The 21,264-nt window shown below is 49.6% G+C and overlaps 1 protein-coding gene across 1 annotated transcript in view; it reads left to right on the forward strand.

Moving 5' to 3' along the window:
- The window catches only part of Hk2 (hexokinase 2), a 52,856-nt gene extending 32,887 nt beyond the window's left edge, over positions 1 to 19,969 (forward strand). Inside the window, exons 4-18 of the mRNA XM_005364697.3 lie at positions 830 to 949; positions 1,674 to 1,769; positions 2,286 to 2,385; positions 2,673 to 2,856; positions 6,361 to 6,516; positions 8,211 to 8,444; positions 9,323 to 9,627; positions 10,716 to 10,864; positions 11,137 to 11,256; positions 12,948 to 13,043; positions 13,488 to 13,587; positions 13,684 to 13,867; positions 15,048 to 15,203; positions 15,792 to 16,025; positions 17,818 to 19,969. Coding sequence (XP_005364754.1) covers positions 830 to 949; positions 1,674 to 1,769; positions 2,286 to 2,385; positions 2,673 to 2,856; positions 6,361 to 6,516; positions 8,211 to 8,444; positions 9,323 to 9,627; positions 10,716 to 10,864; positions 11,137 to 11,256; positions 12,948 to 13,043; positions 13,488 to 13,587; positions 13,684 to 13,867; positions 15,048 to 15,203; positions 15,792 to 16,025; positions 17,818 to 17,962 — 2,379 coding nt within the window. The 3' untranslated portion in view covers positions 17,963 to 19,969. The remainder of the gene's footprint in view (positions 1 to 829; positions 950 to 1,673; positions 1,770 to 2,285; positions 2,386 to 2,672; positions 2,857 to 6,360; positions 6,517 to 8,210; positions 8,445 to 9,322; positions 9,628 to 10,715; positions 10,865 to 11,136; positions 11,257 to 12,947; positions 13,044 to 13,487; positions 13,588 to 13,683; positions 13,868 to 15,047; positions 15,204 to 15,791; positions 16,026 to 17,817) is intronic.
- Positions 19,970 to 21,264: the final 1,295 nt, after the last annotated feature.

The following is a 21,264-nucleotide window of genomic DNA, read 5'->3' on the forward strand; positions in this document are numbered from 1 at the left end:
AGTTTTCTAAAAAATAACTTCTCTGAATTGCCCCCAGGAATTAGTTTTCTTTTACAGAGGAAAAATATGAAGGTTGCTTATCAAGAGCCAACAGAAAGTATTCTGTCCCTCCTCCATCAAGAGTCAGGGGTGCCAAAGCACTTCTTGGCAGTGAGGTTGGCATTCTATTCTGGGAAGATAAGTCGGACTTCCATGATGGCCAGCAGGGGATGCTCTGTCCTCGGGGAATATGTGGACTGTCTGATTGCTACTTCCCCTGACTTATGGGCTCTTCTGACTGAGAGTCACATAAAAGCCTTCAGCGGAAGACTCCATCTGATGAACACTAGTCAGCGTTATACCTTTGTGCACACGGAGACTGAGTGCAGATGTCATATCCTTTTAACAGGAGAGCAGAAGATGGCTTAAGTTCTAGTAGTTTGTTTTTTATAAGTTACGCGTTACTGTAACAAATTACATTAGAAAGTCAGGGTTTATTTTACCTCGGGGTTAGAGGATACAGTCTGTCTTGGTCAGGAAGATGGAGGCAGGAGCCTGGTCACATTGTGTCCATAGTCAGGAACAGAGACATGGATATAGGTGCTGCTCAGATCAATCACTCTTTTAATCCAGGACCCCAGCCTGTTGCAAGGGTGCCACCATGTTTGGGGTATATCTTCCCACCTGAACGAACCTAATTCAGAAACACCCTCACAGGCATGCTTAGAGGTTTGTCTTCTAGGTCATGCCAGATTCCGACAAGCTGGCAATCAGTGTAAAACCGCCACACCAAGTCTCTTTCCCTCTGCGTTATCCTGCTTCCCGGCTCACTTCCTGTTTGTGTCCTCAGCTGTTTGACCACATTGCCGAGTGCCTGGCCAACTTCATGGACAAGCTACAAATCAAAGCGAAGAAGCTTCCCCTGGGTTTTACCTTCTCGTTCCCTTGCCACCAGACGAAACTAGATGAGGTACGGCAGGCTGAGATGCTTGTGGTGGCATCGGGCTTGGGGTTGTGAGGGCAGGGGAGGACTCCTGAGCCCTCTACAGCTGTGGTGGCAGTGGCGCTGAGGTGTTTTGCATATGAGCTCTCAGTATTGAGACTTTGGTCCTTCTGGGAACCTGTGAGTGATATGCATTATGTGTGGGTGCAGAGGACGGTGATGCCGTACGAAAGACGGGGTGTTCTGTTATCCTCCTCTACACCCCAGGACATACTTTGTGGTATCCGTATCCTGTCCAGGTTAGCAGTAATGAGAATTTAAGATCTCTTTGGATCTAAAGGACCACGAGAAAGACCTGTGGATGAAACAAAGACACCTGGGAGGCTGGGGATGCACTCACGTGGTAGAATCCTTGCTTCGCACACACAGTGCCTTGGGTGCCATCTCCAGAACGGCGTAAACTGGCCACAGCAGCGCATGCCACAATCCCAGCCCTCAGCAGGGTCAGAAATGTGAGGGCTGTGTGTCCTGTTTGACACCTCCTTCCGCTTCTCGGAGACAGGAATCACGACAAACTCGTGTATGCATGCTCCTCTCTCGGTGTTTTTTGGGAGCCGAGCCTCCTTCCTGGACTAGTCAGGAGACAGTGTACAGATTTAGCCGTGGCTTCAGCCCTGAGGTGCAGAGGGTTCTGCTGAGCGCTGTTGTCACTGTTTCAGTTGTGGGAAATCATTCTTTGGTCTTCTTCTAGAGTTTCTTGGTCTCGTGGACCAAGGGGTTCAAGTCGAGCGGCGTGGAAGGCAGGGATGTGGTGAATCTGATCCGGCAGGCTATCCGGCGCAGAGGGGTGAGTAGCTGGTGGGAGCTCTCTGGCTGCCGGCTCTGTCAGCTCCACTCTGAATCTTTCCATCTGCCCTTGGACTCAGCACGAGATGGTTTTGTAGGACTCAAGGATAAGTGTTGAGCATTCCTGCCATGCTTCCCAGGGACTTTTATATGTGATCAGATACCTTTGGGGTTTTGAGATTTGCTTGATGAACAGTAACTCTGGCCTTGGTGCAAGAAACATCCTTCAATCCTTAGCCTGAAGGAGAAATGTTGGCATGATTGACAAGAGGGAGGAATGGAGCTGAGGTGACAGGCTAGGTCTATTGGTTGTGTAGGAGGGACAAGACAAGATGGCCCCTATCCTTGCTGCTGTCTGGAAAGCTGTCCTTACTGAAGACAGATGGGGAGATCTCTTCCTCTAACCATCTTCGGCTACGGTTTGAGTTGGTAACACACCTGCATGGAGCATCTTGCTTTCTCCGTTTTCCTGCCTGTCTCTCCCTCGTGATGATGAAGTTCCTTTGATCCTCTGCAGGACTTTGACATCGACATTGTGGCCGTAGTGAATGACACAGTTGGGACCATGATGACCTGTGGCTATGATGATCAGAACTGTGAGATTGGTCTCATTGTGGGTGAGTGAGCCCCTGGTGTGAAGGTGGTGCCAATCAGCGGGTGGTGATGGAAGGAATTCTTAGCCCTGGCGTTTTCTCCTACTTTGTAAAGATAATGGTGCCGTTACTATGGGCCAAGCCAGGACCTGTGCAGTTAAGCAGTGTAGTGTACTAGCTGCCTGGCCTGTTCCAGGAGGCTGCAGTGAGGAATCTCAGCCCCTAGGCAGACAAACAGCGGTGAGGAGGGAGGTGGGTGGGAGCCGATTGTGTGTGTAGGCAGTGGACGAACAGTTCCTTCCTTTGCCCAGGTACTGGCAGTAATGCCTGCTACATGGAGGAGATGCGTCACATTGACATGGTAGAGGGTGACGAGGGACGGATGTGCATCAACATGGAGTGGGGGGCCTTCGGGGACGATGGTACGCTCAATGACATCCGCACAGAGTTTGACCGAGAAATCGACATGGGCTCACTGAACCCTGGGAAGCAGCTGTAAGTGGGGCCTTCCTGTGGGTGGGTATGGGTAGGGTGTGGGGCTGAGGTGGGGACCGCCACAGGGAAGGGTTGTTGTTTCCGTGCTTTTGCGTGTTTTGGGTTGTGGTGGCACACACCAGTTATGGGGATGCTCAAGATCATGAGTCACGAAATAAAAACACTGCTGCCCTTCCGGATGGTCACTTTTTTTGTCTTGGGTTCTTTCCGAGACCGAATCTTGATGAGCAAGAGTCCTACCTCAGCCCCCACTGGGCTGGGATCAGAGGTGTGCTGAGCAGAAAGGTCATTTTGGAAGGTCACATTCCAAGTACTTGCTTTTGCCTGTAGACAGTGAGCCCTTAGAAAAGGCACAGTGACTTTGACTGAAGTCCTTTAAAGGCACCGTCTGTGGCCTTCGGCCCATCATTGCTGGGGAACAAGACTGCAGCACCTGCTTTATTTGATGAGGAGAACTGAACCCAGGCAAATACTCCCAACCGAGCTACATCCCTGACTTCCATTTGGTTTTGTTTGAGACGTGGTCTCTTACTGTTTTAGTCCTTGGCTGTCTATGTGGACCCAAACTGGCTACAAATTCACAAACCCACCCACTTGCCTCTGCTTCTTAAGGGATTAAGGGTGTGTGTGCTGCCTGGTGTTGGTTCTTCTTCTTCTTTTTTTTATTTATTTTTATTTTTTTATTGTTGCTTGCTCAGAGTACCAGGTCTTTCAGCCTTCATTTGTACTAGGCCTCTGGTTCAGCTGTGTACTGGGGAAATCGGAGGCTCAGCATTTAGATCCTGAGTCCTTTATGCTCCAGTTTGAGCTTTGTTACTTTTGACTTTTTTTTTAAAAAGTCTGTATAAGATGTGTTAATTTTGTTTTATATGTGAGTGTTTTGCCTGTGTGTGTGTATTGTACCACATTCATACTTGGTGATTGGAGGAGATCAGAAGAGGGCATTGGATCCCCTGGAACTGGAGTTACCACCATGTGGGTGCTGGGAATCGAATCTGGGTCCTCTACAGAGCAATTTCTTCAGCCCTACTTTTGACTCTTACACAACCTTATTTTGCTGTTGAATTTGCTAAACTTCTGTTGAAGATCTTGAAACAGGGTTGGCTGCGGCAAGGGCTAAAAAGGCGGTTGCAAAACCGTTTTGAGCAATGTACCATCTCTGTGGTCTTCATGATTCTGTGTTTTAGAAAAACTGTTAGTTCTGACCTCTATCTGGAAAGGAAGCCCAGAAAGCCTAGCTCTATGAACTGGAGCAGAGGTGGCTAGCCTTTAGGTCACACGCAGGCTTCTCTGCATGATGAAATGGCAGTCTGTGCACTTGGACTCTTAGGGATTTCTCGATGTGTCTGTTGTGGGTGCTGAGAGGTTTATTCGCTGAAAAGCCACTAACTTGGTGCCTGCTTACATCCTTGGGGCACACCCTCGTCACTGTGAGGAGCTGTGTCTTCAGAAGTGCCCACAGATAAAGTGACTGTCAGCTGGGGTGGCCCTAAGCCATGCTGGACAATGTCATGTTGTGAAGAGCATTGATGGAGGGGTGGTACCCTATCAGTTGACAGTGTGATGTAGACATTTGAACTTTATAGTGTTGAATTGAGGCCAGGCTGCTACTCAGGCTGGGGCCCATGTTGGAGCTTTGGGTTTTTCATTTTTGAGACAGTCTCATGCAGCCCAAGCTGGCTTTGAACTCACTATCTGGAATGATTTTTTTTTTCTTTTTAAGATTGATTTTTATTTCATGTGCATGAGTGATTTTTTTTTTTTGCATTTATTAACCGCACTGTGTGCCTGCCCACGTGCCTATGCTGAGGAAGCCAGAAGAGAGAGTGCTGGAGCCTCTGAAACTAGAATTACATGCAGTTATGGGTGCTGGGAATCTAGCTTAGATTTTCACCAATAGAATTGTTTCTCTATCCCTAATTTTTTCCTAATTATTTTGAGACAGGGTGTCACTGTGTAGCCTAGGCTAGCCTGAAACTTTGATGCTTTTGCCTCAGTCTCCCAAATGCTTTGTTGTTTGGTGTCTGAAGCCAAGCTGCCAGCTCTCCTTTTGCTTTATCCTTCTTTAGCAAGTCACATCTTGCTGCTTGAGAACCTGGCTTTCAACTTCTGCTAAATATCACTCTGTGTCACGCCCCTGCTGGGGTATGGCCACATACCTGCTGGGGTATGGTACACATTCTGCTTCCTTTCTGAGACGTCAATGGGCTTTCTTTACCAAAAAGATAATCCTCAAGGCTTGGTTTCTTCTGTCATGTGATCCTAGGATCCTAGGCTAAAAACAATCACTAAAGAAAACAGTGACACCTAGTGGTGGGAAGTTAAATTACTGGACTCGATTCTGGAGCTGATTTCTCCTGTTGTCACGCCTTCCTTTATCTCTTGTACCCCAAAAGCTCTCAGGGTTCACCCCCAGATTCTTGAGCTCTCGATTTGCCCTGGAGCTTTGCCCCAACCTCTGCCCTGGCTATTATCACCCATTTTCTTGAGAGTCCACAAACTTGGGAAGGCAGTGTCTGTAGATGAGCGGGAAGATCTGTACCTAGATCTAATTAGAGCTACTTCAGTTTTCTGTTGGGGCTCTATATAAGGCTAGTTTAAAAAAAAATATTGTTACTATTTTTTTTTTTTTTGAGACAGCATCTCACCAGGCTGGGTTAAAACTTGGTGCATACCCTACAGTGACCTCAAACCACAGCAGTCCTGTCTCAGCCCCTCGGTGTGAACAGTGCGAGCCACCATGACTGGCTTTAAGGTTTTGTTTTAAAAAGAGTATTTTCCTGCTTGGTGTAGTGCAGTGCACCTGTAATCTTAGTACTATGGAGGTTGCCTGGGTTCGAGGCCAGCCTGGAGACCCTGTCTCAGAAAGGCAAAACAGTAGCAGCAGAAACTGTACCACCAGCAAAAGCATTTTTTGTTGTTGTTTGTTTTGTTGTGGGGTAGAGTAATAGTAATACTTATTTTTGAGATGGGGTCTCCTGTAGCTAGTGTGGCCTTGAACTTCTGACCCTCCTGTCTCCATCTCCCAAGTGCTGCCATTACTGGTATGACCACCATGCCTAGCTCTGAGTTGGACTTAATCACTCTCTGGGAAACTTAAGTTACCCCAGATTCTGTTCCAGAATATTCCATAATCCCTATGTTTCTTTGGGATGCTTAATGAACCCACTCACTTTTATGGATGATTGGCTGGTCCTGTATCTTATGCCTCCTTACAGAACCGCTGTGTTCTGTAAGTCTAAATGAATCCTCAATCGCCGACATCTAAAGCACGCTGAAGTCTCATGTCTGTCGGCCTCGGGAGGAGGCACGGCGTCCGTCCGTTACTGGACCGTCACTGGTCTGTCTCGGGAGGAGGCATGGCGTCCGTCCGTTAATGGACCGTCACTGGTCTGTCTCTGGAGGAGGCATGGCATCCGTCTGTTACTGGACCGTCACTGGTCTGTCTCTGGAGGAGGCATGGCGTCCGTCCGTTACTGGACCGTCACTGGTCTGTCTCTGCAGGTTTGAGAAGATGATCAGCGGGATGTACATGGGGGAACTGGTCAGACTCATCCTGGTCAAGATGGCTAAGGAAGAGCTGTTGTTCCAGGGGAAGCTCAGCCCGGAACTCCTTACCACTGGCTCCTTCGAGACCAAAGATGTATCAGATATTGAGGAGTAAGCTGCTGGGCCTTCTGCCTCTCTGCTCACCCAGTCTCTATGATTTGGGTGGGAACTGGGGTGGAGGGGGAATGGAGGGGGTTGGCTTTGAGCTCTGTGTGTGTCTGTGTGTAAATGTGTGTGCCGTAGGTCAGACTTTGTATGTTCTACAGGCTGCCTATCTTTAAGAGAGATTTTTCTCACTGGCCTAGATTTACCAAGTATACTAGGCTGATTGGCCAGGGAGCCCCCAAGGTCTCCCCCATCTCCCCCTCCTCGGTGCTGCGTTCAGACACACATCATCATATCATCTGACTTTTACATTAGTTGTGGGGATTCAACTCGGGTCCTCATATTTACAAAGCAAGCATCTTACCCTATGAATGTCCCCCCAGGCAGGCCTTTAAGGTCTGAAGTAGGATCACAGGGGGTCCATACAGGTGTCTTTGGGTGGCCCTACAACTTCATTTACTCGTCTCTGCTCCTGCTAATTTGAGAATGACACTACCAGGGTGACTCAGGATGCTAGAAACAGTTGGTCTCCAAGAGTCTGGACTTGGGATGCTGCTCTGGGCGTGATGTTGGAGGAAAGATTCTGTGCTGACCCCAGTTTTACAACAGGAAAAAAAGTGGTCTTTGGATGCTACTCTGTTTTCTTTTCTGCTGCGATGACACATTCTGACCAAAGGCCACTTGGAGAGGAAACGGTTGGTTTGGCTTATACTTCCGGGTCACAGTCAGCACCGAGGGAAGTCAGTTGGAACTTGAAATAGAAACACTGCTGGCTCAACTGGCTTCCTTTTTCAGTCCAGCACCATCTGCCTAAGAATGGACCACCCACAGTAGGCTGAGAGGGCTCAGCAATTGACAATCAAGACAGTCCCTTACAGACATGTCCACAGGCCAACTGATCCAGGCAGTTCCTCCATTGAGGCTTGTCCTCAGATGACTGTTTCAAGCTGACCATTGAGGCTAACCAGTGCAGATTCCCACAGATACACGTACCCACTCATAGCTTGGCAGAGATGGGAGTAAGAACATCCTGGTTTTTCTTTATCATTTATAACAATACCACAAGATTTAACTCTACTCTTCTATGCTTGAGATTTCGATGTGACTGAAGGGACATGATGGAGAGAGAAAGTTTTTGTGCCAAAGCAGGGCAGCAAAATAGTTCAATGGACTTTGCTAATAAGGACCCTTGGAGTAATTCTGCCCACTCTTTGTAAGCCCAAAGCAGGACAAAGACCTGTGTTACAGAGGCACGTGCCCACTCGAGTCTCCTTGACCCTAGCTGCAGGTACAGTCTGACTAATGCTGTTCTAGAGAGTGACAGATGGGCTGCACACTGAACTCCTGCACTCAGAGGTAGCTGGCAGCTGGCCCGCCATTCATCTGCTTCGAGGGGAGCAGAGCAGGAACCCGCACTCGCTCACGTAGCGTGTGGAGCAGCCAAAACAGGGTCTTGTCTTTATAAGGCACACGTAGAGGAGCTACTAGTTTTTTCCTGTGTGTATGTAGAGGGAGCGGGGCTCTGGGAGAGGAGTCTCGGAATTGCTGTGTTGGGCTCTCCTCCCTCCTGCTGAAGGAGTCTACTCTCCCTTGAAGGGGGAGTTTGCTGGAGCTGGGGGCTCCCCGGCCAGCCCACAGCCCCTCCCACTGGTCACAGCGAGTTAGACACCCTATCTCACACCCTATTTTCTGTTTCCTAGTGATAAGGATGGACTACGGAAGGCCTACCAGATCCTGGTGCGTCTGGGTCTGACTCCGTTGCAGGAGGACTGCGTGGCCACACAACGAATCTGCCAGATTGTGTCCACGCGCTCGGCCAGCCTGTGCGCGGCCACCCTGGCTGCGGTACTGTGGCGCATCAAAGAGAACAAGGGCGAGGAGCGACTTCGCTCCACCATCGGTGTCGATGGCTCTGTCTACAAGAAACACCCCCAGTGAGTGAGCAGTCTGGGCGTGGGAGCAATGGAGCCCGCTGGAGACTCCAGGAGTCAGTGCTTTGTTCCCCAGTGGACACTGTCGGTCTGGGTGGGCTTGATTTCTGAAGGCAGCTGGTGATTTGCCCTCTGTCCAGAGCTCCTGGCTGCTGAGTTCTTGTCTTGTCTTGTCTCCTCCACTCTCTGGTTTTTGCTGTTTTGAGATAGGCTGTCGTGTAGCTTTAGACTGGCCTCAATATGTGGCCATGGACGAGCTTAAATTTCTGATCCTCTTTTCTCTACCTCCCAAGTTCTCAGATTACAGGCTTGTGCACCTTTATGTAGTGTCGGATTGAGTGCTCCGTGCATTGTAGGCAAGCACGTTGCCAGCTAGACATCATCCCCAGCTGCCTCCACCTTTTGGTTTTGTTTTTTCAAGACAAGGTTTCTGTGTAGCTTTGGAGCCTGTCCTGGACCTCACTGAGATCCTCCTGAATCCACCTGTTCCTGTAGGGTATTCCCTGGGCATTGGATAAAATGAGATGAACCAGGAGCAGGCAGCAACAGAAACACTTGACTCTAGTAGATTTCCCTAGCAGAGGATGACTCCATCTGCTAAGCAGAGGGGCTGTGACGTGTTCCATGAGAAAGATCATGTCTCATGTGACTGCATACAGGGGGCAGTAGCTTTAGAAGAACCAGCTAGGGCAGTCACGATTGCATCCCAGCGCTAGGGCAGTCACGATTGCATCCCAGCTCTTATACAGTAAGATGGAGGAATGGAGAGAGGAGACGTGGACACTGGGCCGCTGGCTCGGGGCAGAGGCGGAAGCTACCCTGCAACCGTTTGTACCACTGTAACCATGGACACCTGTCTCTTACTCTGTGTGCCGCTGCAGTTTTGCCAAGCGTCTTCACAAGGCAGTGAGGAGGCTGGTGCCCGACTGTGATGTTCGCTTCCTCCGGTCTGAGGATGGCAGTGGCAAAGGGGCGGCTATGGTGACAGCGGTGGCATACCGGCTGGCTGACCAACACCGTGCCCGCCAGAAGACCCTGGAGGCTCTGAAGCTGAGCCGCGAGCAGCTGCTGGAGATCAAAAGGAGGATGAAGGTGGAAATGGAGCAAGGTCTGAGCAAGGACACACATGCGGTGGCCCCTGTGAAGATGCTGCCTACTTACGTGTGCGCCACCCCGGATGGTACAGGTACACAGCACGGGTGCCCTCAGCCCGCCTGGTGGGGTTTGTTCTGCTGCCGACATTCGTCATGGACCTTTTAAAAAAGATTTATGTCAAGTTTCGTGCCTGTCAGTATGCATAAGCTGGTTGAATCCATGAGAGGGTGTCCAGTCCTGGAGGTGGGGTTGCAGGCAGCTGTGATGTGGGTGCTAGGGAATGAACTCGTGACCTGCAAGAAAAATATCTGCTGAAATTATCTCTCGGGCCCCAATTGTTTTGCTTTTTGGCGTGGGTCTCATGTAGCTTAATGTGAATACTTGTTCTAGGATTATTGGTGTAGCTAACACTTGGACCAATTTTGTTAAAAATCTGCTGTTTGGCAGAGAACTGAAGCTGAGAGAAGTTAAGAACCTTGCTCAGGGTCATACAATCAGACAACGTCAGCAACATTCAGACCTAGGGATCTGGGTCAAGAGTCAGCTCTCAAACACTGTTAGTTGGGGTCTATTTGTATTTCCTACCTGCCCCCACAAAAACTTTCTGATCCATGGTGGTCTTTCATAGTTGGCATAGGCTCCAGGGGAAGAAACTAAGGTTTGGTCGCTGGTCGCCTCCTAGTGATGCGGCCTTGTCCCATTCAGTCATATCTCTAAGACCATCTATATGGGGGAACGAAATGGGTTGGCTTGCCTCGGGGTCGTATGGCCCAAGATTGACTTTAAACTCACAGTGTAGCTGAGGCTGGCCTTGAATGCCTGATCCTCCTGCCTCCACGTCCCCAATGCTGGGATTGCAGGCTTGCCACACTGCCTGACCTCAGTTTCCTTTGAAAGAGTCCCTCGGCTGTTCCTTCTCTCTTCCAGAATCTACCCTCTGTAGCATTTGTCTTGGCTCAGATGTTACATCTGACAATTTTAAGCATACTGTATTGGCATACCTGATGTTCTAAAGAGCTGACTTCTGGGGTCAGGTAGGACCATTCAGATCTGGTCCTGAGGTTCTTCCTTCCTTAACTGCTAGGTGGCGCTCATGCTCCGTCTTTCCTAACAAAGGGCAGGTGTGTAAACTCTGACTCTCTGTCAACAACTCATTACCACCCTGGGTTGATTTTCCAGAGAAAGGAGACTTTCTGGCCTTGGATCTTGGAGGAACAAATTTCCGGGTCCTGCTAGTGCGCGTGCGGAACGGGAAGCGGAAGGGCGTGGAGATGCATAACAAGATCTACTCCATCCCTCAGGATGTCATGCATGGCACTGGGGAAGAGGTGAGGCTTGGGATGGGAGAGAAAAGGAGGTGACATGCCAGGGAAGAGGGGAGGTCATGAGCTTCTGGGAGGATCCAGTGGCCTTCCCAACTTCAAAGACACACCCCCCACCCCGCGCCTTTCCCCCCTGGCTTGGGTAGGGCTCAAGGGTTCAGGGCCCTGGCAGAGTGGCTCCTCAGGTGATGCCTGAGCTTGCAATTCTCCTTGGTCGAATGTTTGGGGGCATCCCCCTCTGGCCCGGTTCCTTCCCTCAATGCCCTTTCTTCCTGCAGCTCTTTGACCACATCGTCCAGTGCATCGCGGACTTCCTTGAGTACATGGGCATGAAAGGCGTGTCTCTGCCTCTGGGCTTCACCTTCTCCTTCCCGTGCCAACAGAACAGCCTGGACCAGGTAGCGCTGCCTTCCGGGAGGGCTGTCATGTGGGCTTTAATTTACAGCAGGGAGAGTTGCTCTTTGAAGAGGGAAAGAGGGTATGAGTGACCTTGGTTGGGGACATTAGTGGGAACTCATATTTTAAAATTTAACTTATTTGTGTGTATGTTGGGGTGCCACATGTATGTTCAGGCAGGGGTATCTACCTTGTTTTTGAGACAACGTCTCTCTAATGAGAGTAATGAGAGCCTGGAGCTTACTAATTTTGCAAGGCTGTCTAGACACCAAGCCCTAGAGATTCTGCGGTGTCCACCTTCCCAGGTTTTTACGTGGGTACTGGATATCAAACTCAGGTCCTCATGCACCCAGGTAGACACTACCTTTTCGTGCCAACGCATGTGCAATCTTTGTGCATTTATCGGGGAACCTGACACTGTTGACTGTTCCTGTCAGGACTGTAACATCTTAGATACTTGCTGAATTTTCCTGTCTGTTTCTGTGAAGCCTGTGTATTAAGTCTAGAACTAAATAAAGAGTACACAAAGCAGGAGCCAGCTGTGGCCATTGGCTCTGATGACATCACCTCTTGGATGAGGCTTCAGTAGACATTAAGGAGACACGGAGACCCAGAGGTCTCTGGCCACATGTATTCACCACTGACTTTGGGCAAGTCTCCCTGGCTGTTGAAGCCCAGTGTTGTCTTATTGTAATGATCATCTGAAATGAGGTTATAAACACTTTTGCCAGAGGCACAAAAGTCACCGGTAGATGAGAGATGGGCAGAGGAGACAAACATGCCTTTGTCTGTGTGGGGTGAAGCCAGGCCTTCACGGGGCTGTTTGGTTCTGAATCTCTTGGGATCTGATCACAGGATGACACATCCAGGCTTATTAAGAATACGCAAGCGATGGGCGCGTCCATGAGCGAGGCTTGGAGACACCGTGCGTGTGGGTGGCCGTGGTTCCAGCCTTTCGGGAAAGGGGTTTGAGGGTGCTGGTTTGTGCTGGCGGCTACAGTATCAAGAGCAATAGGGAACAAACCTTTCTCCCACGTGCAAAGTCAATGGGTATCTGTTCAGATGGCCCCCACACAATGAAGGGCACATTAAAGGGGCTCTAAGGGGCTAGGAGATGGCTCAGATGGTACAGTACTTGCCTTGTAAGAAAGAGGATCTGAATTTGTATCTCCAGCACCCATATAAAACCCGGGTACAATAATGTGCCTGTCACCCCAGCCATGGGGAAGCAGAGCCAGGGAGATCTGGGCACTCCTTGACCAGCCAATCTAACTGAATTAGTGAGTTCCAGGTTTAATGACAGGTCCCTGAAAACAATAAGGTGCACAGCAAAGGGGGAAGATATCAGGTATTGGCCCCCGGCCTCCACACGCCTGCCACCTGCACAGCTTTGTGCACACAGACATGAACAGAAGCACTCATCCCTCCCTGCCCGACCACGTTCTTTCTCTGTCTGAGTCTGTACAGACTCTGGGGAGCCTGGTGGCTTCTCTCCCTATGCTGTTCCCCAGCTCGCTGTTCCGGTGGTGAGAATGAAATGATACAACCAAGTCAGTACCTTAGATACAAGCGCAAGATCATTTGTGGGTAATCTGTTTGCAAAGTGGGGCTCCAGGAATGACCAGTATCCCCTTTCTGATGTCCCCCTGTGTGTGCCTGTGAGTTATTTATTTGTTTGTTTGTTTTCTTCCAGAGCATCCTCCTCAAGTGGACAAAAGGCTTCAAGGCATCTGGCTGTGAGGGCGAGGATGTGGTCACGTTGCTGAAGGAAGCAATTCACCGGCGAGAGGTGGGAGCCATAGTATAAGTCCCGATGGTTGGTACCCCCGCAGGAGACATAGTGCAGATCCTGATGTGTTGGTCCCCCAGAACCCAAGGTGGTTGCTGTATTCAGAGTCAGGGCAATATCACATGCTATTACTTTGTTGGAGGGAAATTAGCTTCATTACTCAGCAGTGGTTGATTAACTACTGGGCGTGGGGACTCAGGGCTGACCACAACAGTCTACTCTATAAACAGAAGCCCGTGATCCAGTGGCAGGTGCTGCTGGAAGGCTTTGAGGAAAAGTGAAGTTGAATGGGGAGAGCAGAGAGGAGTGAGCAGATAAGTGGCTGTGTGTGTGTGTGTGTGTGTGTGTGCGCGTGCGTGCGTGTTTCTGTCTGTCTGTCTTAAAGTGCCTAAGCAGAGGATATTGGAATTTGTGGACTAGACAGGCATCTGCTTCTGCCATCAGGAGTTTGACCTGGATGTAGTTGCTGTCGTGAATGACACAGTTGGGACCATGATGACCTGTGGCTATGAAGACCCTCACTGTGAAGTTGGCCTTATTGTTGGTAAGGACACCAACTCTCCTTCCCGAATGGTGATGCATGGCCTCGGGTGGATGGGAGACTGGTGCTGACGGAGGACCGGTGCCCTCTGATTGACAGGCACTGGAAGCAATGCCTGCTACATGGAAGAGATGCGCAATGTGGAGCTGGTGGATGGAGAGGAGGGACGGATGTGCGTCAACATGGAGTGGGGGGCCTTTGGGGACAACGGCTGCCTGAATGACTTCCGCACAGAGTTTGATGTTGCTGTGGATGAGCTCTCTCTCAACCCTGGCAAGCAGAGGTAAGCACTCACCTGTGTTGGGGGCCTACATCCTGAATGAGACCTCGGTTGGCTGGGCTCTCTCCACCACGGCATTTCCCCACCAGACATTTATTCTCTTGAGGACCTTAGTGGGTTTCTCCTTCAAAGAGCTTCTTAAACACACCGATAAGGTCAGGGAGAGTGCACTGGAGGCTAGGTCTGAGACTGAGGAAAGCCCATGGGAACTGGCAGCTCATGGCTCCCAGGGTGAAGAAGTGGTGTTGGCGTGGCTTTGACAGGAAGGAAGCCTTTCTCTGGCTACTCAGCATCTAGTGCCTCTATTGTCAGACTGGATGAGCATCCCCAGTGTTACAGAGCCTCATGCAGTGTGGAGGCTTAGAGCTTGAGCTGAGGCCTAAGGTCTGCCACCTTTCCCACTAGGAAGATGCCATCTACAGTGTCACCACACTGAATTAGTCAAAGATCTTGGCCCTTTAGACAACACTTTGCAAATAATTAGTCTAAATTAGAGGGCCCAGACTAAAACACCTCTGCAAGCCAGGCAAGCACCATTCATGAAGGAAGCAGGCTACACAATGAGGTAGGGCAACAATAGTATCGTCACTGACCCTTGGGGACCCTTGGGCTTTAGCTTTTTTTTTTTTTTAATATTTATTTATTTATTATGTATACAATATTCTTTCTATGTGTATGCCTGCAGGCCAGAAGAGGGCACCAGACCTCATTACAGATGGTTGTGAGCCACCATGTGGTTGCTGGGAATTGAACTCAGGACCTTTGGAAGAGCAGGCAATGCTCTTAACCACTGAGCCATCTCTCCAGCCCCCGGGCTTTAGCTTTTTAAAAAGGCATTGTGCTTAGTCATAGTCATGGCTGGCTCCAAAAGTGTGTGTTGACACCAGTTATTTGAGGTCCAAGGGAAAGCAAGTAAGTTGTCCAATGGAATTAGGGATGAAGACTCAGCCATCTTCCCCCGATCCTGAAAGTGGTATTGGGTTTGTGAGTGTGTCTCTTCCTAAGGAGCTGTCAACAGTCAGGTGGTGAGTTTTGGTGAATGTTTGAAAAGATTCCTGGATGTTGCTCACACGACGCAGGAGCTGTTGTTTTCCCGCAAGAGGAGTGTGCCAGCTCCCTTCTTTCTTTTTTGCCTGGACACGTTTGCCCCGTTCTGACTTCTGTGGGCACTGTCACACTGCAGATTCGAGAAGATGATCAGCGGCATGTACTTGGGCGAGATCGTGCGCAACATCCTCATCGATTTCACTAAGAGAGGGTTGCTCTTCCGCGGCCGCATCTCAGAGCGCCTCAAGACGAGGGGAATCTTTGAGACCAAGTTCCTGTCTCAGATCGAGAGGTAAGGATGGGGACTTGGGAAGAAGGTGGGTCCATGTGCTCATTTTTCCCCTCATGAATGGACAGGCTCACAGGTTTCCCCAGCTCTTGTGAGGTCAGGATGTGGCTCACATTGGTCTGCTTACAGTGAGTGACCCCTTCTTGACTGACACTTCCCCAAAGAACCATGCTGGACATGGAAAAAGGCCGTGGAAAGTGGTATTGCTGAGTTTAAACTGAATATCAGGGCTAGTCTGCTTGGAGGGTGTGAGTTTCCTTTGTCTTTAGTGTAGTTTGGTTTTGGTCTTCTTGAGGTAGATCTTACTATGTAACCACGGTTGCCATTGCACTTGGCAATCCTCCTGCTTCAGCTTCCTGAAAGCTGGGATGGCAGGCCAGCACGCCTGTGAGCATCAGTTTTGTGGTGGTAGCCATGTTCTGCCTTGGGTGTCAGATAGAATGAGGGCCATTTGTTCATAGCTCTGTCACCTGTGGGAAGAACGAGCGGATGAGCACTGCTCAAGAGCCAGATAACGCCGCCCCCACCCCACCTCACTCCCCAGAACCTGCCTGGGCACACCTGACCATCCATTGTCTCCCTTGCACGCAGTGACTGCCTGGCCCTGCTGCAGGTCCGCGCCATCCTGCGCCACCTAGGGCTGGAGAGCACCTGCGATGACAGCATCATCGTGAAGGAGGTGTGCACCGTGGTCGCCCGGCGTGCGGCTCAGCTTTGCGGCGCAGGCATGGCTGCTGTGGTGGACAAGATAAGAGAAAACCGAGGGCTGGACAGCCTCAAAGTGACAGTGGGTGTAGACGGGACTCTCTACAAGCTCCATCCTCAGTGAGTGCCTGCCCCTGGAGGCCTTCCCTGTCCTCCCTTCCTGGTGCACTTCTGTCCTTGACTTCTCTCAGCCACTCCAAAGAGCGTTTAGTGCTTAGTTTGGAGATTAATGGTCATGGCCCCTTTGCTGGCTTGGGAGTCTGTTGCAAGGAGGCTGCTTGTTCGTCCCGGCCACCCAGCTAGCTTAGCCCCAAAATAACCACACAAAAACTGTATTAATTAAAACACTGTTTGGTCCATTAGCTCTAGCTTCTTATTGGCTAGCTCCTACATCTTTATTTAACCCATTTCTATTAATCTGTGTACCTCCATGTGGCAGTGGTTTAATGGCTAAGTTTCAGCAGCATGTCTTACTCTGGTGGTCGATCCATGGCATCTCTCTGACTCTGCTTTCTTCCTCCCAGAATTTAGTTCTGTCTTCTCCACCTACCTAAATTCTGCCCTATCAGGCCAATGCAGTTTTTTTATTCATTAACCAATATAAGCATCACACAGAAGGTACTCCCATATCAAAAGTCTTTGTGCGGTTGTGGCTGGACAGCAGCTTTTTGGTTTTTTGAGGCAGAGACTTGTGTAAGCCGCATCGGCCTTGACCAAATTATGTAGCTGAGGCTGGCCTCAAATTCCTAACCCTCTGACTTCCACCTCACAAGGTGGAATGGCAGGTGTGCATCAGCACACCTGACTGGGGCGGGGGGTGGGGGGGATCATGTTTTCCAGTGATCACATCACTGCTGTTCTCTGTTGTTTAATTGTTCTGACATTTTAGCTGTTGTGAACAGTGCTGCTGGGAATACTCTGGTCGCCTCACTCTATGATAACAGCAAGATTTTCCCTGTGGTCCAGGGATTATCACACATTTAGTAACTCGGGGCTTGTGTTACTAAAGGTTTTGGAGGCACATAGCCATGCCCATGTCTGTGTGCTGACAGTGGCTTTATTCATGCTCAGATGACACATAACCCACAACACTGAAGCATGTATGTGCATGTGTCTATATAGGGGTACATACACAGGGTTAGGTGCCGGAGACGGATTGATTCCCTGGAACTGGAGCTACAGGCATTGGTGAGCAGCCTGACATGCTACCAATTACATTTGTCTCTTGAAAGAACAGTAGATGAATAGATGCTCTAACCACAGAGCCATCTCTCTAACCCATAATTGACCCTGTAACTATTTGTATATGGGTAAAGGTGGGGAGTGTGGGGAGATTGTGTACTTGGGTACCGTGCCTACAGAGGCCAGAAGATGGCATTGGAGCTGGTGTCACGTGGGTGCTGGGAACTGAATCTTGGTCCTGCAAGAGTCGTGTGCACTGCTCGTGCCGAGCCAGCCGTCCCAGCTGTTTTTAAAGCTGGTCTCTTGTATTCCAGACCCGCCTCTAACTTTCTATAGAGCCAAGGGTAACCTTGAGCTTTTGACTCTCTTGCCTCTGCTTCCTGTTTGCTGGGATTACGGACAAGTGCTACCACACTCAGTTGATGCTGGGGATAAAACCCAAGGGCCTCACTTGTATCGCTAGGCAAGCATCATCAACTGAGCTCCATCCCAGGACCAGCTGATTTATTTTTTAAAAAAGTTCTCCAGCCTCTCAAGACATTTGTGCCAAACTTGAGCCTTCCACTCTCTTGACTGGCCACTCTGTTGTAAGACTAGGGCGTGGCCCTCAAGACTGTGTTTTCTGGCACCCGGTACCCAATCAGTGTTGTCGTGCTTCTCACCTTCCTTCCTGTTTCCAGCTTCCTTGGAGGACACGAACCAGTCACATCCCTTCTTTCTCTCTTTTTAGCTTTGCCAAAGTCATGCATGAGACCGTGAGAGATCTGGCTCCGAAATGTGATGTGTCTTTCCTGGAGTCCGAGGACGGCAGTGGGAAGGGAGCGGCTCTTATCACTGCGGTGGCCTGCCGCATCCGGGAAGCCGGACAGAGGTAGAGTCAGAGACCAGACGGGACTTCTCTGCTGCGCGGCCGCTTCCTGCTTTAAGTTATGAGGATGGATGGACCCCTTGTCATTTCATGCCCAGAGAGGACCCTGGGAGACTGAGGCTTTGTCTCTGTATGTTCACTGTAGAGTTTGACACCCGATCCTTGGCCTTCCTGAGAATCAGAAGTATGGAACTGTTCACAGTTGCTCCTGTTACCTCCTGAGATCATTTCTCTCCCTGTTCTACTTCCGGTACAATCCTATGGGATGGAGATAGTCTTAAAGACATGGCTGCCTCATCTTGGATGTGAATGTGACATTTGTAGGTGGACAGCATCTCACCAAAAGGATGTTTGCTTCTTTTGTCAGAGGCAGACGTTGGGAGGGAGGCGAAGTAGAGGGATATCCCCCCATGATGGCCTTATGGCTGACCCTCTTCAGCTCAACCATAAGCATTTCCCTGCTGGTTCTAACATTTGCTGTCCTGGAATAGAGAATCCAAACCAAAGCCAAGATTTGACACCTCCTCCAAGTGTTTGTGGCTTTACCTCACATGGCTGAATGCATCATTCACGAAAAACAGACCTTGGTTGGGGTGACTTTTGGTAGCTTTTTAAGTTTTTTCCCCCCCTGCAGAAGTGGAAACACTGTTTTATTTTGTTTGTTTCTTAATTTATGTTTGAAATTTATTTAGTTTGTGAAACAGGTCCTCTCCTTCATTGTGTAATGGTTAATTGTAAGTAATGTATTTATATGTTCCTTTGTTCTGTACATAGCTGGCCAGGGTCTTGTGACTTGGCCTCATTAGTAAATCCGTGTAGTTCAGAATATGAGGTGGAGACACTGGCTCCTAGAAACAACTTATTCACCCGCGGGCAGAGGAGAGGTGTGGTGGGCAGACGGCAGAGTACCAGCCCTTTCCTGCAGTCTCGGGAGAGTGTTCAGGGCAGGGATGGAGACTGAGGCTGGCCCCTGGACAGAGAAAACCGCAGCAGCTGGCTGCTCTGTCTGCTCTCCTGAGTGATATCGCCTGGGATGTTAGCTAAAAGAAACCGAAGGACTTGTTCAAATACTCACTGCTTAGCAATCTCCATCTGTAGGTCAGTCAGTGTTTTAAAACTGTTTAGCATCTTAAAGGAAGCCACCAAAAAGAAAAAAAATGTCCTTAAAGTTCTATCTGATTGTCATAACAAACCAAATGAAGCAACGAAACAACCAAAAACCTCAGGGATGCTATGGGGTGTTTGTACCTTCGCCCTCTGCTGTCCGTCTGCCTCCCCAGACTGAGCTGCACTGAGGGGCTGACTCACTTTTTTTATACATGCTATTTATTTCAGACTGTTGGAGGAGGTCTCGAAAGCCCTGTCCTCTGCTCTGACTCCAAAAGTTCACTTCTGCTCTAAAAATACTAGATTGACCACCACAGTTAAACCCGGCTACGACCTACTAAAGAGGGGACAGCCTTGTCGTGCTAATGAGCAGGGTGCAGGGGTCAAAACAGAGAGACCGAGAGAAACTCACCGCTGGTACACCCAAGTTGTGAGCATTTCTCAGTCGTGCAGAGCAGAGCCCGGTCCTCCTGAGACTGTACCAGGCTGGCACTGCCAGTGGGGTGTGGCACCCTCGCTTCCCCGACCTGATCCAGACCATTGAAAGCCAAAGCCACCTACAGATGTGAGAAACACTAGAAGGTAGCCACGGAGTGCAGACGGATCTTGACGACATTTTTGAATCTTAAATTTTACACTGTCAGATCAGGCCCCATCTCTGAGAGAGGACACTTTGTAGGTGGAGACGGGCGTGTGGCTAGCTTTTGAGGAAGTGTTGGCTTTCACTCCAGAGCAGGAGGCAGTGTGCTGTGTTCTTGGCACTAGGCTGGCTGCTCCCAGCCCTGGGCTGACAGCCCTCCGCTAATGCTGCTTTGTGTGATGTTCAGTAACTTTTGGCTCATCTCAAATCCCTGGGCACTCAGTCTAGTGAATGTGTTGTCACCATGTACAGTAGAGAACTAGTCGAATTAACCATGTGATGTTAACTATTATTAATAAATTTTAACTTTTTTTTTTTTTTTCAAAATATTTAGTGTGTGATTGGATCTTAAAAATGAGCACTTTAGAGTGCCGTCGTCTTTGGGGCAAGTTAGCACTGCCCATCACTGATGGGATCAGTAAATACATTTGGAGTACAGTGTTATCTTTCAGTATCCACGGAGATGGGTTCTGGAATACTAAAGCCTGTAGGAGGTTGGACACCGTGTTACCTTTCTATTGCTGTGATAAACACTACAAATGAACGGGCAGCAGGAACCCGATGCTAAAAGCAGAAGCTGAAGCTCAAGTGGGAGGCAGAAAGGAAGGACGAGAAATTGTGTCAGTCCTTAACGTCTCAACCTGCCCCCAGTGACACTTCCTCCAACAAGGCCACAGCTCCTAAACCACTCCAAACAGCGCCACTAAATACGGAACCAGTATGAAATGCCTGGGATTATGGGGCACATCTCATCCAAAACATCACAAATCACTATATAAAACAAGTCATATTAGCCTGTAACTTAACGTCCATCCTCCACCTCCGGGTGCCTCACACTGCCGAGAGGTGCTGGGTCAGTGGTTCCTACACTGGGGTTCAGAGACTACACACAGTTAAAGTCTATACATATTTGGGGCAAATTTAGTTTCTTTCAATTTCAAATATATACATAATTTTAAGTGCCCCAGCACTTGAACCCAGAGCCAACCAAGCAACCCTGTCACTAAGTTACATCCATCTCGTGTTTTCCTTCCAACCCCTCTTTGAGGTAGGGTCTCCTGTAGCCCAGGCTGACCTTTAGCTTCCCAAGTGCTGGGAGGACAGATATGTGCCACCATACCTGGCCCCAGTCTTTATACTTGAGACTTGGTCCTCGCAAAGTTGCTCAGTGTAACCTTAACTCTCTCTAGCCCAAGCAGGCTTTGATCTTGCAGTCTCAGCCTCCTGAGTAGGAGCATTTATAGATTTCCTTTGTTTTTTGAGACGGTCTCACTGTGTACCCCAGGATGACCTGCGCCTTGCTGTGTCTGGGTGGTAATGAACCTGTGGCAATCGTGCTGCGTATCCATCCAGAACTGGGGGACAGCTGTGAGCTCCTGTAAGCACCTTGACTAGAGAGAGGTGACAGCAGAGAAGCTGAGCAATGGGGAGAAGGGAGACTGGATCCAGGTGGCATGCGCGTGTAATCCTAGGGCTGGGGAAGCAGACACAGGTGGATCCCTGGAGTTCACTGCTCAGCAAGCCCCAGACAGCTGAGGAAAGGCAGCTAAGATCACCTCCCC

The sequence above is a fragment of the Microtus ochrogaster genome, assembly GCF_000317375.1.
Source record: "Microtus ochrogaster isolate Prairie Vole_2 chromosome 14 unlocalized genomic scaffold, MicOch1.0 chr14_random_3, whole genome shotgun sequence".
In the NCBI taxonomy this organism is placed as follows: Eukaryota; Metazoa; Chordata; class Mammalia; order Rodentia; family Cricetidae; genus Microtus; species Microtus ochrogaster.